Source organism: Rhincodon typus, chromosome 4 (genome assembly GCF_021869965.1).
Source record: "Rhincodon typus isolate 14 chromosome 4, sRhiTyp1.1, whole genome shotgun sequence".
NCBI lineage: Eukaryota > Metazoa > Chordata > Chondrichthyes > Orectolobiformes > Rhincodontidae > Rhincodon > Rhincodon typus.
In genome coordinates this window covers 58,109,356-58,124,134 of record NC_063335.1, presented here as the reverse complement: position 1 = coordinate 58,124,134, position 14,779 = coordinate 58,109,356, and the positions used below count along the sequence as shown (strand labels likewise).

The following is a 14,779-nucleotide window of genomic DNA, read 5'->3' as shown; positions in this document are numbered from 1 at the left end:
TCAATTGGGTAAACAGGCCGAGGAGTGGCAGATGGAGTTGAATTTGGGTCAGTGAGGTATTGCATTTTGGTAAGACAAACAAAGGCAGGACTTGTACAGTTAATGATAGGACCCCAGGGAGTGTTGTCAAATAGAGACACCTAGGGGTTCAGGTACCTAGCCCTTTGAAAGTTGCCTCACAGTTAGATGGGATGATGAAAGCAGTATTTGGCACGCTTTCCTTCATTGTTCAGAACATTGAGTACAGGAGTTGGGGCATCGTTGCAGTTATACAGGACATTGGTAAGGCCAATTTTGGAATACCGTGTACCGTTCTGGCCACCCTGCTAGAGGAAGGATACTATTAAATTGGAGAGGGTGCAGAAAAGATTTACAAGAATAATACCGGGACCGGAAGATTTGAATTATATGGAAAAGTTGGATAGGTTGGGACTCTTTCACCAGAGTGTAGGAGGTTGAAAGGTGACCTTTATAGAAGTTTAAAATCGTGAGAGGCATGGTTAAGATGAATAGCAAAGGTCTTTTCCCAAGGATAGGTGAGTTAAAAATTGAAAGGCATATTTTTCAGGTGAGGAATCTTCTTTTTCACACAGGGTTGTTCGTCTGTGGAATGAATTGCCAGAGAAAGTGGTCGATCCAGGTACAGTTACAACATTTTTTTAAAAGACATGGTAGGGACATGAATAGAAAAGGTTTAAAGGGCTATGGGCCAAATTTGGTTGACGTGGATGAGTTGGACCAAATGGTCTGTTTCTGTGCTGTATTACTCAGACCCTATTGGTCACCATGCAACCATTACCAATTGTCGTAAAAAGCCACCTGGTTTATTTTTTCATTCATTTGTGGGATGTGGGCGTCACTAGTTGGCCAGCATTTCTTGCCCATCCCTAGTTGCCCCTGAGAAGGTGGTGGTGAGCTGCCTTTTTGAACCACTGCAGTCCTCCTGCTGTGGGTTGACCCACAGTGCTATTAGGGAACGAATTCCAGGTTTTTGATCCAGCGACAGTGAAGGAGCGGCGATTATATTTCCAAGTCAGGATGGTGAGTGACTTGGAGAGGAACTTGGAGGTGATGGTGTTCCCAAATATCTGTTGCTCTTGTCCTTCTAGATGGAAGTGGTCGTGGGTTTGGAAGGTGCTGTCTAAGGATCTTTGGTGTATTTCTGCAGTGCATCTTGTAGATAGTACACACTGCTGCTACTGAGCGTCAGTGGTGGAGGGAGTGAATGCTTGTAGATGTAGTGCCAATCAAGCGGGTTGCTTTGTCCTGGATGGTGTCGAACTTCTTGAGTATTGTTGGGACTGCACTCATCCAGACAAGTGGGGAGTATTCCATCACACTCCGGACTTGTGCCTTGTAGATGGTGGACAGGCTTTGAGGAATCAGGAGGTGAGTTACTTGCCACAGTATTCCTATCTTCTGGCCTGCTGTTGTAGCCATTCTGTTAATGTGGTGAGTCCAGTTGAGTTTTTGATCAATGCTAACCCCCAAGATGTTGATAGTGGGGGATTCAGTGATGGTAACACCACTGAATGTCAAGGGGCAGTGGTTAGATTGTCTCTTACTGGTGATGGTCATAGCCTGGCATTTGCGTGGCGAGAATGTCGCTTGCAACTTGTCAGCCCAAGCCTGGATATTGTCCAGATCTTGTTGCATGTGAACATGGACTGCTTCAGTATCTGAGGAGTCACAAATGGTGCTGAACATTATGCAATCATCGGTGAACATTGCCAACTCTGACCTGATGATGGAGGGAAGGTCATTGATAAAGCAGCTGAAGATGGTTGGGGCGAGGACACTACCCTGAAGAACTCCTGCAGAGATGTCCTGGAGCTGGGATGATTGACCTCCCACAACCACGACCATCTTCCTATGTGTCAGGTATGACTCCAACCACAGGTGTTTGCCCCCTGATACCCATTGATTCTAGTTTTGCCAGGGCTCCTTGATGCCACACTCGGTCGAATGCAGCCTCGATATCAAGGGCTGTCACTCTCACCTCACCTCTGGAATTCAGCTCTTTTGTCCATGTTTGAACCAAGGCTGTAATGAGATCAGGAGCTGAGTGGGCCATGGTGGAACCCAAACTGACCATCACTGAGCAGGTTATTTCTGAGCAAGTGCTGCTTGATAGCACTGTTGATGACACCTTCTAACATTTTACTGATGATCGAGAGTAGACTGATGGGACGGTAATTGGCCGGGTTGGATTTGTCTTTGTGTACAGGACATACTCTGGCAATTTTCCACATTGTCGGATAGATACCTGTGTTGTAACTGTACTGGAACAGCTTGGCTAGAGGAGCAGAAAGTTCTGGAGCACAAGTCTTCAGTACTATTGCCGGAACGTTGTCAGGGCCGGTAGCCTTTGCAGTATCCAGTGTCTCCAACCGTTTCTTGATATCACGTGGAGTGAATCAAATTGGCTGAAGACTAGTATCTGTAATGCTGGGGACCACTGGAGGAGGCCGAGATGGATCATCCACTTGGCACTTCTGGCTGAAGATTGCTGTGAATACTTCAGCCTTATCTTTTGCACTGATGTGCTGGGCTCTTCCATCACTGAGGAAGGGGATATGTGTGGAGCCTGCTCCTCCAGTGAGTTGTTTAATTGTCCACCACCATTCAGGACTGCAGAGCTTAGACCTGATCCATTGGTTGTGGGATTGCTTAGCTCTGTCTATCATGTGCTGCTTTCGCTATTTGGCATGCAAGTAGTCCTGTTTGGTGGCGTCAGCAGGTTGATGCCTCATCTTCAGGTATGCTTGGCATGCCAGGAGCAGCACTCCTGCACTCTCCATTGAACCAGGGTTGATCCCCTGGCTTGATGGTAACGGTTGAGTGGGGGTTATGCCAGGCCATGAGGCTACAGATTGCGCTGGAATACGATTCTGCTGCTGTTGATGGCCCACGGCGCCTCATGGTTGCCCAGTCTTGAGTTGCTAGATCTGTGCAAAGTCTGTCCCATTTAGCACAGTGATAGTGCCACACAATATGTTGGAGGTTGTTCTCAATATGAAGGTGGGGCTTTGTCTCCACAAGGGCTGTGCAATGGTCACTCTTACCAATATTGTCATGGACAGATGCAACTGCAGCTGGCAGATCAGTAAGGATGAGGTCAAGTATGTTTTTCCCTCTTGTTGGTTCCCTCCCCACCTGCTGCAGACCCAGTCTAGCAGCTATGTCCTGTAGGACCCGACCAGCTCGATCAGTAGTACTGCTGCCGAGCCACTCTTGGTGGTGGACGCTTGAAATCCCCCACCCAGAGTACACTTTTGTGCCCTTGCCATCCTCGGTGCTTCCTCTAAGTGTTGCTCTACATTTGAGGAGTACTGATTCATCAGCTGAGGGAGGATGATATGTGGTAATCAGCAGGAGGTTTCCTTGCCCATGTTTAACTTGAAGCCATGAGACTTCTTGGAGTCCAGAGTCAATTTTTGAGGACTCCTCGAGCAACTCCCTCCTGACTGTGCATACCACTGTGCCGCCCCCTTTTACTGGGTCTGTCCTGCCGGTGAGACAGGACATATCCAGGGATGGCGATGGTGGTGTCTGGGACATTGTTTGTAAGGTATGATTCTGTGAGTATGACTATGTCAGGCTGTTGTTTGACTAACTTGTGAGACAGCTCTCCCAATTTTGGCACTAACCCCCAGATGTTAGTGAGGAGGACTTCGCATGGTCGACAGGGCTGTTTCGGCCATTGTCTTTTCTGGTGCCTATGTCGATGGCAGGTGATCCGTCCAGTTCCATTTCTTTGAGTCATTGTAGCAATTGATACATCTGAGTGGCTTGCTAGGCCATTTCAGAGGGTAGTTGAGAGTCAACCACATTGCTGTGGGTCTGGAGTCACTTGTAGGCCAGACCAGGTGAGGGTGGCAGATTTCCTCCCCTGAACGGCATTAATAAACCAGGTGGGTTTTTCCGACAATCAGCAATGATTTCATGATGATCAGTAGATTCTTAATTCCAGACTTTTTTTTGAATTCCAATTCCACCAACTGCCATGGTGGGATTCGAACCTGGGTCCCCAGAACATCAGCTGGGTTTCTGGATTAATATTCTCGCGGTAATACCAGTAGGCCATCGCCTACTTTAGGAAACAAAGTCTGATGCCCTACCTAGTCAAGTCTACGTGTGATCAAAAGCAATGTTGTCAACTGTTAAATGCTTCAATCATCAACTGGAGTTTCGTGGAAAAATTGAGAGCTTGCTACAGGAAGCAAGAGGCAAGCAACAGTGACTCAGCAGAGGTGGTGGTACTGTGCTTTACAGTTGGGAAGGACTTGCCCTGGGAGTCTTCAACATAGACTCTAGGCCCGTTGAAGTTTCGTGGCATCAGGTTAAAACAGAAGATTCCAGCTGTTTACCACCAAACTGCTCCTTAAGCTAAGTCAGTTCTTATCCATGATGCACACCACCACCTGGAAGAAGCACTGCGGGTGGTAAGGGCACAGAATGTACTCTGTACTCTGGATGGAGGACTTCAATGTCCACCACAAAAAGTGGTTCAGTTGCACCACTACTGACGGAGCCGGCTAAGTCTTTAAGAGGTAGCAGATGTAGCCTAGCAGTCATTGAGGAAGCCAAAGTGATGTTTAAATACAAAACTACTTGACCTCGTACTTGCCAGTCCACTTCTCAGAGATGTGTACATCCATGACAGTGTTGGTGACGTGACCACCACATCATCATCATTGAGATGAAGTCTTGCCTTTGCATGAAGGATCCATTCATCATGTTCACTCCTTTGCTGTTGCTGGGTCAAAATCCTGGAACCATGCTAAATGGGATATATTGGAGTTGTTGCATCAGTTTGAAAACTGGGTATCCATGAGGCATTGTGGGCCATCATGGTAGAATGGCATTCCCCCTCCATCTGTAACCTCGTGGCCAAGCATACCCTCATCTTTATGATCAACATCAAGCTGAGGATTAACCCAGGTTCAATGAAGAGTACAGGAAGGTATGCGAGGAGCAGCATCAAGCAGACCCACTTGCATGTCACACATCAGAAACAGTATACAACAGAGCTATGTAATTTCTCAGCCATCAGATCAAAGTGGGATTTATTAGCGACCAAAGGGACAACCTGTGCACAGCCTGAAAATGTGTGTAAGACTTTAAATACTTTGCATTTGTATTCGCAGAGGAGAAAGTTGTTATAGCCAGTTATCCATTGAGTTGGTGAGCTTCTAGAACGTGTTAAGATTGATATCCCTATTGCAGGTGGTGCTAAATGTCTCACTGGGAATAAAAGTGATAAATGGAGTCATAGTGTCACCAAGCTGTACAGCATGGAAACGGACCCGTCGGTCCAACTCGTCCATGCCAACCAGATATCCTTTATAAATCTAGTCCCGTTTGCTAGCATTTGGTCGATTATCCCTCTTAAACCCCTTCTATTCATATACCCATTCAGATGCCTTTTTTAAATGTTTTAATTGTACCAGCCTCCTCCACTTCCTGTGGCAGCTAAATCCATATATGCACCACCTGTGTGTTTTTTTTGTTTTTAAATGCCCTTAGGTCCCTTGTGTATATATTTCCCCTCTCACCTTAAACCTTATACACTTAATGGGATGGTCCTGGGGAGTACTGCTGAACAAAGAGGCCTTGGAGTGTACGTTCATAATTCCTTAAAAAGAGTTGTGGTAGATAGGACAATGAATGTGGTGTTTGTTATGCTTGCCTTTCCTGGTCAGTGCATTCTGTATAGGAGTTGGGAAGTCATGTTGTGGCTGTGCAGGGCATTGGTCTGGCCACTTTTGGAGTACTGTGTGCAATTCTGGTCCCCTTTCTATAGGGAGGATGTTGTGAAACTAGAAAGGGTTCTGAAAACATTTACAAGGATGTTGCTTGAGTTGGAGGATTTGAGCCAAAGGAAGAGGCAGAATAGGCTAAGGCAGTTTTCCCTGGAGCATCGGAGGCTGAGGGGTGACCTTACAGAGGTTTATAAAATCATGAGGGACATGGGTAGGGTAAATAGGCAAGGTCTTTTTCTGTGGTTGGAATGTCCAAAACTAAAGGTACAGAGGATTGAGGGCAAATCATTTATATAAATGACAAAAAGCAGCGGACCCAGCACCAATCCTTGTGGCACACGGCTGGTCAGAGGCCTCCAGTCTGAAAAGCAACCCTGTCTTCTGCCTTTTTTTGAGCCAGTTCTGGATCCAAATAGCTAGTTCTCCCTGTATTCCATGTGATCTAACCTTGCTAACAAGTCTACCATGAGGAACCTTGTTGAATGCCTTCATGAAGTCCATATACACCACATGCACTGCTCTGCCCTCATCCATCCCCTTCATTACTTGTTCAAAAAACTTAATCCACTGAGACATGATTTCCCATGCACAAAGCCATCTCAAATCTCCCTAATCAGTCCTTGCCTTTTTACTCTTGATGTCCTGATGAGATGCTTCCCATAACAGCCTGGGATATCAGGGAGGTGGGGGGGGGAGAAGATTGCTGGGGCCCTGGATGAGATATTTAGTACTTCCTGACTTCAGGTGAAGTGCCAGGTGATTGGTGGATAGTTAATGTGATTCCTTTAACGTGCGGCTAGCTCGGGTGGTCAAGCACAAGACTCTCTTAATCTCAGGGTTGTGTGTTCGAGACCCATGCTGGGCACCTCCACTTTGGGGCGGCACGGTGGCTCAGTGGTTAGCACATCTGCCTCACAGCTCCAGAGACCTGGGTTTGATTCCACCCTCTGGTGACTGTCTGTGTAGAGTTTGCACATTCTCCTCGTGTCTGCGTGGGTTTCCTACGGGTGCTCCGGTTTCCTCCCACAGTCCAAAGATGTGCAGGCTAGGTGGATTGGCTATGCTAAATTGCCCATAGTGTTCAGGGATGTGTCGATTAGGTGAGTTATAGGAGATGGGTCTGGGTGGGATGCTCTGAGGGTTGGTGTGGACTTGTTGGACCAAAGGGCCTGTTTCCACACTGTAGGGATTCTATGATCTTTTTTCAGGAAGAACAGCAGGGATAGGCCAGGTAATTTCAGAACAGTTAGCCTGATGTCATTGGAAGGGAAATTATTGGAAAAAATTCTGTAGGATAGAATTAATCAACACTGAAAGATAGGGATTGATCTGGAATAGTCAGCATGTATTTGTTGAGGGGAGATCCTATCTGACAGTTTTTTTTTCAAAAACGGTGAGTAAATATAATGATGAGCGTGGTGTAGTTGATGTGGTTTGCATGGACTTCAGCAAGGCCTTTGACAAGATCCAATATGGAAGACTGGTCCAAAAGGTAAGAGCCTTTGGGTTCCAAGGTGAGTTGGCAAACTGGATCCAAAATTGGCTTGCAAACAGGAGGCAGAGTGTAATGTGGAGTGATGTTTTTGTGATTGGAAGCCTATGACCAGCAGCGTACCTCAGGAATTGATGCTGCTACCCTTGCTGTTTGTTAGGTACGTTAATGATTTGGATGTGAATGTAGAAGGTATAATTAGTAAGTTTGCAAATGACTCAAAAGTTGGTTAGTTGTTGATAGTGAGGAGGATGTCTGCTGTTCGATATTGATCAGCTAATAAATTGGACAGAGCAATGGCAGATGGAATTTATCCCTGACAAGTGCAAGGTGATGCATTTTGGGAGGCCCAATAAGGGAATGATATACACAAAGCTAGGTCTGTAGGGAGCATTGAGGAACAAAGGGACCTTGGTGTACAAGTCCATAGATCTTTGGTGTAAGCACAGGTAGATAGGATGGTGAAGAAGGCAAATGGGATGCTTGCCTCCGTTAGCTGGGGCATAGAATATAAAAGCAAAGTAGTCTTGCTACAACTTGATAAAACTTTTATCAAATATTTGTAGCTCGTGTTGTGGGTGAGGTTGTTGACTTGCTCGCCGAGTTGGCTTTTTTTTTGTTCAGATGTTGCATCACCATGCTAGGTAACATCATCAGTGAGGCCTCCGATGAAGCGCTGTTGTTTTACTCCGCTTGGAATTTATACTGTCTGGTCCATTACGGTGAGTAATGCCATTTCCAGTTTTGTTCCGTATGTGTTTGTGTATGGCGTCCAATTTTATGTTTGTTGATTACATTCTGGGTTGAGAACTGTGTCTCTAGGAATTCCCATGTATGTCTGTGTTTGGCTTGGGCTAGTATGGTTACGTTGTTCCAGTTAAACTGATGGCCTTCGTTGTCGGAGTGTACTAGTATTAAGGAAGGTTTGTCATGTCGTTTTGCTGCTAGCTGATGTTCGTGTATTCTGATGGCTAGATTCCTTCCTGTCTGTCTGATGAAATGCTTGTAGCAGTCGTTGCATGGTATTTTGTAAACTACATTGGTTCTGCATGTTTTGGGAATGGGGTCTCTAATCCTTAAGTGCTTATCAAAGAGTGGCTGTGGACTTGTGTGTTACCATGATTCCTAGTGGTTGTAGGAGTCTTGTCAGTTTTGATGTGTTCTTGACGTAGGGCAGTGTGGCCAGTGTGTTAGGGTGTACTGTGTCCTATTGTTGTTGTCTATTTAGTAGGTACCTGTGGATGTTGCGGGGATGTGCGTTCATAACAAAAATTTTGCGTAGGTGCTCTTCCTCTTTCCTGCGATGTTCTGGCATGTTGCAGTGAGTGGTGGCCTGTTTAAATAGTGTCCTAATGCAGCTTGTTTTTTTGTGGACGTTGGGGTGGTTGCTTGTAAATTGAGGATTTGGTCAGTGTGGGTTGCTTTCCTGTATACTAAGGTTTGGAACTCCCCATTGATCATAGGTTCAACTCTGACGTCCAGAAACGGAAGCTGATTGTTGCTTTTTTTTTCTTCTTGTGAATTTAATCCCGTTGTTGATGAACGCAAGAAGCCAGGGCAACCATCCTTCCTGCATCCATGTGCTGACACATGTTGGGTTTCAACAAGGCCATTCAGCTGCCAACCATCTTCAGATGCTTCCACCATCATAAGGTCACTTTTTGCTCAGTACTCCCTACAGTGTGGAAACAGGCCCTTCGGCCCAACAAGTCCATACCAACCAATAGAGCATCCCACCTAGACCCATCCCACTATAACCACTTAATCTGCACATCCCTGAACAGTATGGGACAATTTTAGCGTGGCCAATCCACCTAGCCTATACATCTTTGGACTGGGGGAGGAAACCCACGCAGACACAGGGAGAAGGTGCAAACTCCACACAGACAGTCACCTGAGGGTGGAATCGAACCTGGATCCCTGGCGCTGTAAGGCAGCAGTGCTAACCACTGAGCCACCGTGTCGCCCCACCATGCTGATGAATGAACAATGTTCAGTGCCATTTGTGACTCCTCAGTGAAGTAATCAGTGCACCAGCCATGTAAACACTATCGCTACAAAAGCAGATCAGATGCTGGGGAATCAGTAGCAAATTACTCGTCCTTTAATTCTATCATCCATAAACATCAAATCAGGTATATGATGGCATATTCTTGATTTTGCTCGATGAGTACACTTCCAGCAACACTCAAGAAGCTCAATGCCATTGAGAATAAAGCAGTCCACTTGATTGGCATGCTATCCACTGCCTTTAACATTCACACACTTCACCCTTCTACAAGATACATTGCAACCACTTACCAAAGCTCCTCAGACAGCACCTTCCAAACTTGAGACTCTTACCACTTAGGCAGTAGATATACAGGAATGCCACCATCTTCAAGTTCCCCACTAAGCCACATACCATTCTGACTGGTAGCATCACCGTTCCTCCACTGTCACTTAGTCAAAATTCTGGAACTCTTTTCCCCTGCACCCACAGACTGCTGTAGTTCAAAAAGGCACCTTGCCACCTCCTATCTAGGGCAGTACATGCTTGTCAAACTAGTCATGCCCACACATTGTGAAGGAATTTTTTAAAAACCCTTTTGAATTGCTGTAATCTGTAATAGATCAGGACAGGATACAGCAACAATATTTTGATAATGAACTTTATAAAATAAATTAAAATTTCAGAGCACTCATTGGGGATTGACTTACCATGCAAACAAAACTGTACATCAAAGATTTTAAAGGAGGTTAAATAAGTATAAGGAAATCTTACATTTACGTAGGGCTTTGTATCAGGAAAGTCTAAAGAGTTTTCTAATGAATTAACTTCTTTAGAAGCAGAACATTTAAAAACATTGGGGCAGCACGGTGGCTCAGTGGTTAGCACAGCTCACAGCGCCAGGGACCAGATTCGATTCCAGCCTCGGGTGACTGTCTGTGTGGAGTTTACATATTCTCTGTGTGGGTTTCCTCCAGGTGCACCGGTTTTCTCCCACAGTCCAAAGATGTTCAGGCGAGGTGGATTGGCCATGCTAAATTGCCCAGAGATGTTTAGATTAGGTGGGTTAGACAAGGGAAATGCAGGGGTAGGGGAAAGGGTCTGGGTGGATGCTCTTCGGAACAGTGGTGTGGACTTGTTGGGCCGAATGACCTGTTTCCACATTGTTGGGATTCTATGATTAAAACCATTCATTCTCTCCATCACTGACACTCAATAACAGCAGTTTGTATCATCTTTAAGATGGAATGCAGAAATTCACCAAGGCTTATTAGACAGCATATCCCAAATCCCTGATTACTACCAATTAGAAGGACACGGGCAGCAGATAGATGACAACACCACAACCTGCAAACATCTCTCCAAGCCACTCAAAGCCCTAACTTGGAAATATTATTACTGTTTCTTCAGTGTCACTGGGTCAAAAATCCTGGAATTCCCTTCCTAACAACATTGTCTCTACCTAAACCAAATAGTCTGCAGTGGTTTAAGAGGCAGTCTGGTACCACCTCCAAAACAAACAATAAATGCTGGCCCAACCAGCCAGTCAGTGATTCCCAAATCCCATGAATGAATTAAGAATAAGTGAGACAGCTTGTTATGTAGCAATTATGGTAGGCAAATCAGCAAAGCAAGATCACACACGGTGGCTCAGTGGTTAGCACTGCTGCCTCACAGCACCAGAGACCCGGGTTCAATTCCAGCCTCGGGCAACTGTCTGTGGGAGTTTGCATGTTCTCATATCTGTGTGGGTTTCCTCCAGGTGCTCTGGTTTCTTGCCACTGTCCAAAGATGTGCATGCTATGTGGATTGACCGTGCTAAATTGTCTGTAGTGTTCAGGGATGTGTGGATTAAGTGGGTTATAGCGGGGTGGCTCTGGGTGGGATGCTTTGAGGTTTGGTGTAGACTTGTTGGGCTGAAGGGCCTGTTTCCACACTGTAGGGATTCTATGATTCAAGTAAATGAACAATAGATAATCTATATTTGGTAAAGGAGGGACTAATATTAGCCAGGACTTCAGGTGAGTTCTGTACTCCTTCAAATAATGCCATTGAATCTTTTGTAAATTGTCAGGATTTCTTTTTAACTACACATCAAAAGTCTCCATTTCTGACAATCTCACAATTGTATTCGTCTTGATTAAATATATTTTGTTGCGAAACTTGAGCATTGTTGCACTTTTTTTTGCCGTAGCTTCCAGGATTTTGATATCCAGAGCTCTGCTTGGTGCAGTTCTGACTGGCTAACTATAGGAACATACAAAAGTGTTGAAGGGACTCGAGTATGTGGCTCTTCCATCCCAGCACCTTATATTTCTTCAAAGGACCATGTCTGGATTAAGTTTCATTCAGATGACAAGTACACTGGAAAAGGTTTCCGGCTGTCTTATGTCACAGGTATGTATAAAATTGGTGTCCTTTTTCTTTGAATTGAATGCAGCTAGTTTTTCTGTTCTAATGTCCCTCTGATCTCTTTAACCTCTTTCAGCCTTATGACCCTCTATCATCTATTCCTCTAGTTTTCACTTCTTCACACTCCTGATTTTAATCATCCACTGTTGGGGGCCTTTCTAGATCTATCCTCCTTCAACATTACAAGCACATTAGAACTTCTGTGGCATGCCAAATGTATGTGCCCACACATTAATGCTATACAATCCTTGTGAATTTGTTGTTTTTTGTTTGTTTCATATCTCAAAGTGCATCACCACTCACTAATTACTTTTGAAATCTAAGTACTGTTCTAGAGGCAAAGTGTCCAGCCAATTGGCAGAAAACAGGGTCCCACATAAAGTAAGGAAGTATTTTGAGTTGTTGGTGTTTTCTGAGGAAGAAAGTTGCCCATGACACTGGGGACTTAAGCCATTCATATCACCTGGAACTGTTTTGACATTTAATTAGGTCATTACTGATCAATGTCTTGTTGGTTCTGTAGTCCTTGACTACAGAAGGACTGTATCCTTGCCTAATAAAACTGTTAAACTCAGTCATAAAATGCTTGATTTTTAATGAGTGCCTGATTTCCATTGCCTTGTGTAAAGAAGTGCTTCTTGGCAGTCTCACTGAATTTTGATATCATAATCCCCTATGAATTCCCCCACAACATAACAGTTTCTGTTTACCTTCAATCATCATCTTTAAGATCCAATCTAATTGTATTTATCTTCTGTACTTCAGGGATAGCAGAGTGTCTGTCAGCAAACTTTTTTAAGCCTCCTGGCCCTGGCATAATCCTGTTACATCTGCTCTTAGAGGCTGATGGAGATTTTCCGAGGTGCAGTGCCCAGGATTGAAAGTAGTACTTTAAATGAGAATCTAACCAGATTGTTATGTAATTGCAAATTAGTTTCCTCTGTTTTGTGTTCCTGTTACCCTGTTTCTTGCTCTCGCTCTTGCTGTGCCCCTCCCGCCCCCTCTCTGTCTGTCTATTGCCACTCCCGTTGTGTCGCTCTCTCGCTCCACCCCCATCTCTGCCCTGCCTGTCACCCTGGCCCTGGCTCCAAGCCCTCTTGCCTGTCGCTTACGCAGCCCCATGCTCTCTGTTTTCAACCCCCCTGCAATTTGCTATGTTGCCCTACCTATCAACTGTCTTGAGCTGTATATTTTCATACCCTCCGCTTTGTATTTGTTGCAATATTAAGCCATGCACCTTTTTTAAACAGTTTCCTTAAAATCATATTTACTTAAAGACTTTAATTAACATAATACAAAAGTGCCTCCGAGATAGCTTCGCTTGGTATTTTTGTCAAAACCACTGTTGCTTCTTATCTAGTATTCTGTATACTATTGATTAATGAACAGATAATTACACTCATTTTTACATGTAAATTGACTGTCGGTATAACTGCATGAAGAGCTAAATCCTTTCCACTTCTGTGTTGCTAAACCTTTAATGCACTCATTGTGCTTGGCCAACAGTGTCTATTCACTGTTGAGGTTTCCAAAGATGCAGGTTGCATGTTTTCTTTCTATTGTTTTATTGCTGTCGCTGAACTTTTAAGTAGTGGTTGAATTATATATCTTGGAGGCTGGGCTTCAAGTCCCACCTGCTCCAGATGTGTGTCATAACATATCAGGCAGTTTGATTGTAAAAGGAAATCTATAGCTGCAGCTCTGAGGCCTTGCAGTATTTTTGCACTAAAATTTAAGCACAACTCAGGGTTTTGCTATGACACTACCAGTTGGAGGGCCACCACGTGTGCATTTAGCTTTCTTCTATCCACACACTTATCTGAAATTGTGACCCGATTGAGAGAGAATTGAGATAATCTCCAGTGGGCTGTTCTTGTGAGCTTCCAGACCACTACCAAAGTAATTACTTTAAAGCTGGCAGCCTGTCCTTTTGCCTTCAGTGCACAAGGTGCATGTCATGGAGCAGTGCTATTCCCTGGTATGAAGGTTAAGATGCTCGACTTCTGAAAATTTAAGTGGAAAAGCAGGAACCGCCTAAGTTTAATCAATGGCTTTGACATTTCCTGTTTCCATTTCTGCCCACACTGTATTTTGTATTGAGGCTTTATTAAGAGAATTCTAAGTAAACTTTCCAGAAATAACTCCATTATTTATCCTTCCTCCATCCCCCACCTTAAATATCAGCTTTTTGGCATAAGCTGCTATATAGAGGTAGAGTTATGAATTGCATTTTATACAGTGAAACAAAGTTTGTCATTCCAATAAGAGCCTTGTAACAGCAGCATCAGTTTTCATTGTAACATGTCAAGCACAAAGCTTTGCCCTGAGCATGATCGTTTCTGCTGAAAAATTTTTCAGAAACACTTATTATATAAGGAAGTATGGTTTAAAATTTAATTTTTGGTTTGTTTCTCCAGTTTTTAAAGAGATAAAAGCAAGACATTTACCCACCCAGGTGGACAGAGTTGTTAAGAAGGCGTATGGTGTGTTAGCTTTCATTAATAGAGGGATTGAGTTCAAGAGCTGTGAAGTTATGCTCCAGCTGTACAAAAGCCTGGTTTGGCCACATCTGGAGTATTGTGTCCAGTTCTGGTCACCTCATTACAAGAAAGATGTGGAAGCGTTAGAAAAGGTGCACAGGAGACTTACCAGGATGTTGCCTGGAATGGAGGGAAGGTCTTACGAGGAAAGGTTGAGAGAGCTAGGGCTTTTCTCTTTAGAACAACGAAGGATGAGCGGTGACTTGATAGAGGTGTACAAAATAATCAGAGGTATAGATAGAGTAGACAGCCAGAGACTTTTTCCTAGGGTGAAGGTAGCTTTTACGAAGGGACATAATTTTAAAGTGAAAGGAGTTAGATATCGGGGAGATGTCAGAGGTAGGTTCTTTACTCAGAGTGGCAGGGGCGTGGAATGCATTGCCGGAGAGGGTAGTGGAGTCAGCCTCATTAGGGGCATTTAAGGGGCTATTAGATAGGCATATGGATGATAGTATAAGGTAGCAGTATAAGGTTAGATAGACCTTGGGTTTAGGGTAAAAGTTCGGCACAACATCGTGGGCCAAAAGGCCTGTTCTGTTCTCTGTTCTCTGTTCTCTGTTCTCTGTTCTCTGTTCTCTGT

At 44.5% G+C, this 14,779-nt stretch overlaps 1 protein-coding gene across 1 annotated transcript in view; it reads left to right on the top strand.

The window, feature by feature from the left end:
* lrp12 (low density lipoprotein receptor-related protein 12) overlaps positions 1-14,779 on the top strand; it is a 58,317-nt gene that overhangs the window by 23,601 nt on the left and 19,937 nt on the right. Inside the window, exon 4 of the mRNA XM_020513755.2 lies at positions 11,442-11,644. Within this exon, the coding sequence (XP_020369344.1) occupies positions 11,442-11,644 (203 nt within the window). The remainder of the gene's footprint in view (positions 1-11,441; positions 11,645-14,779) is intronic.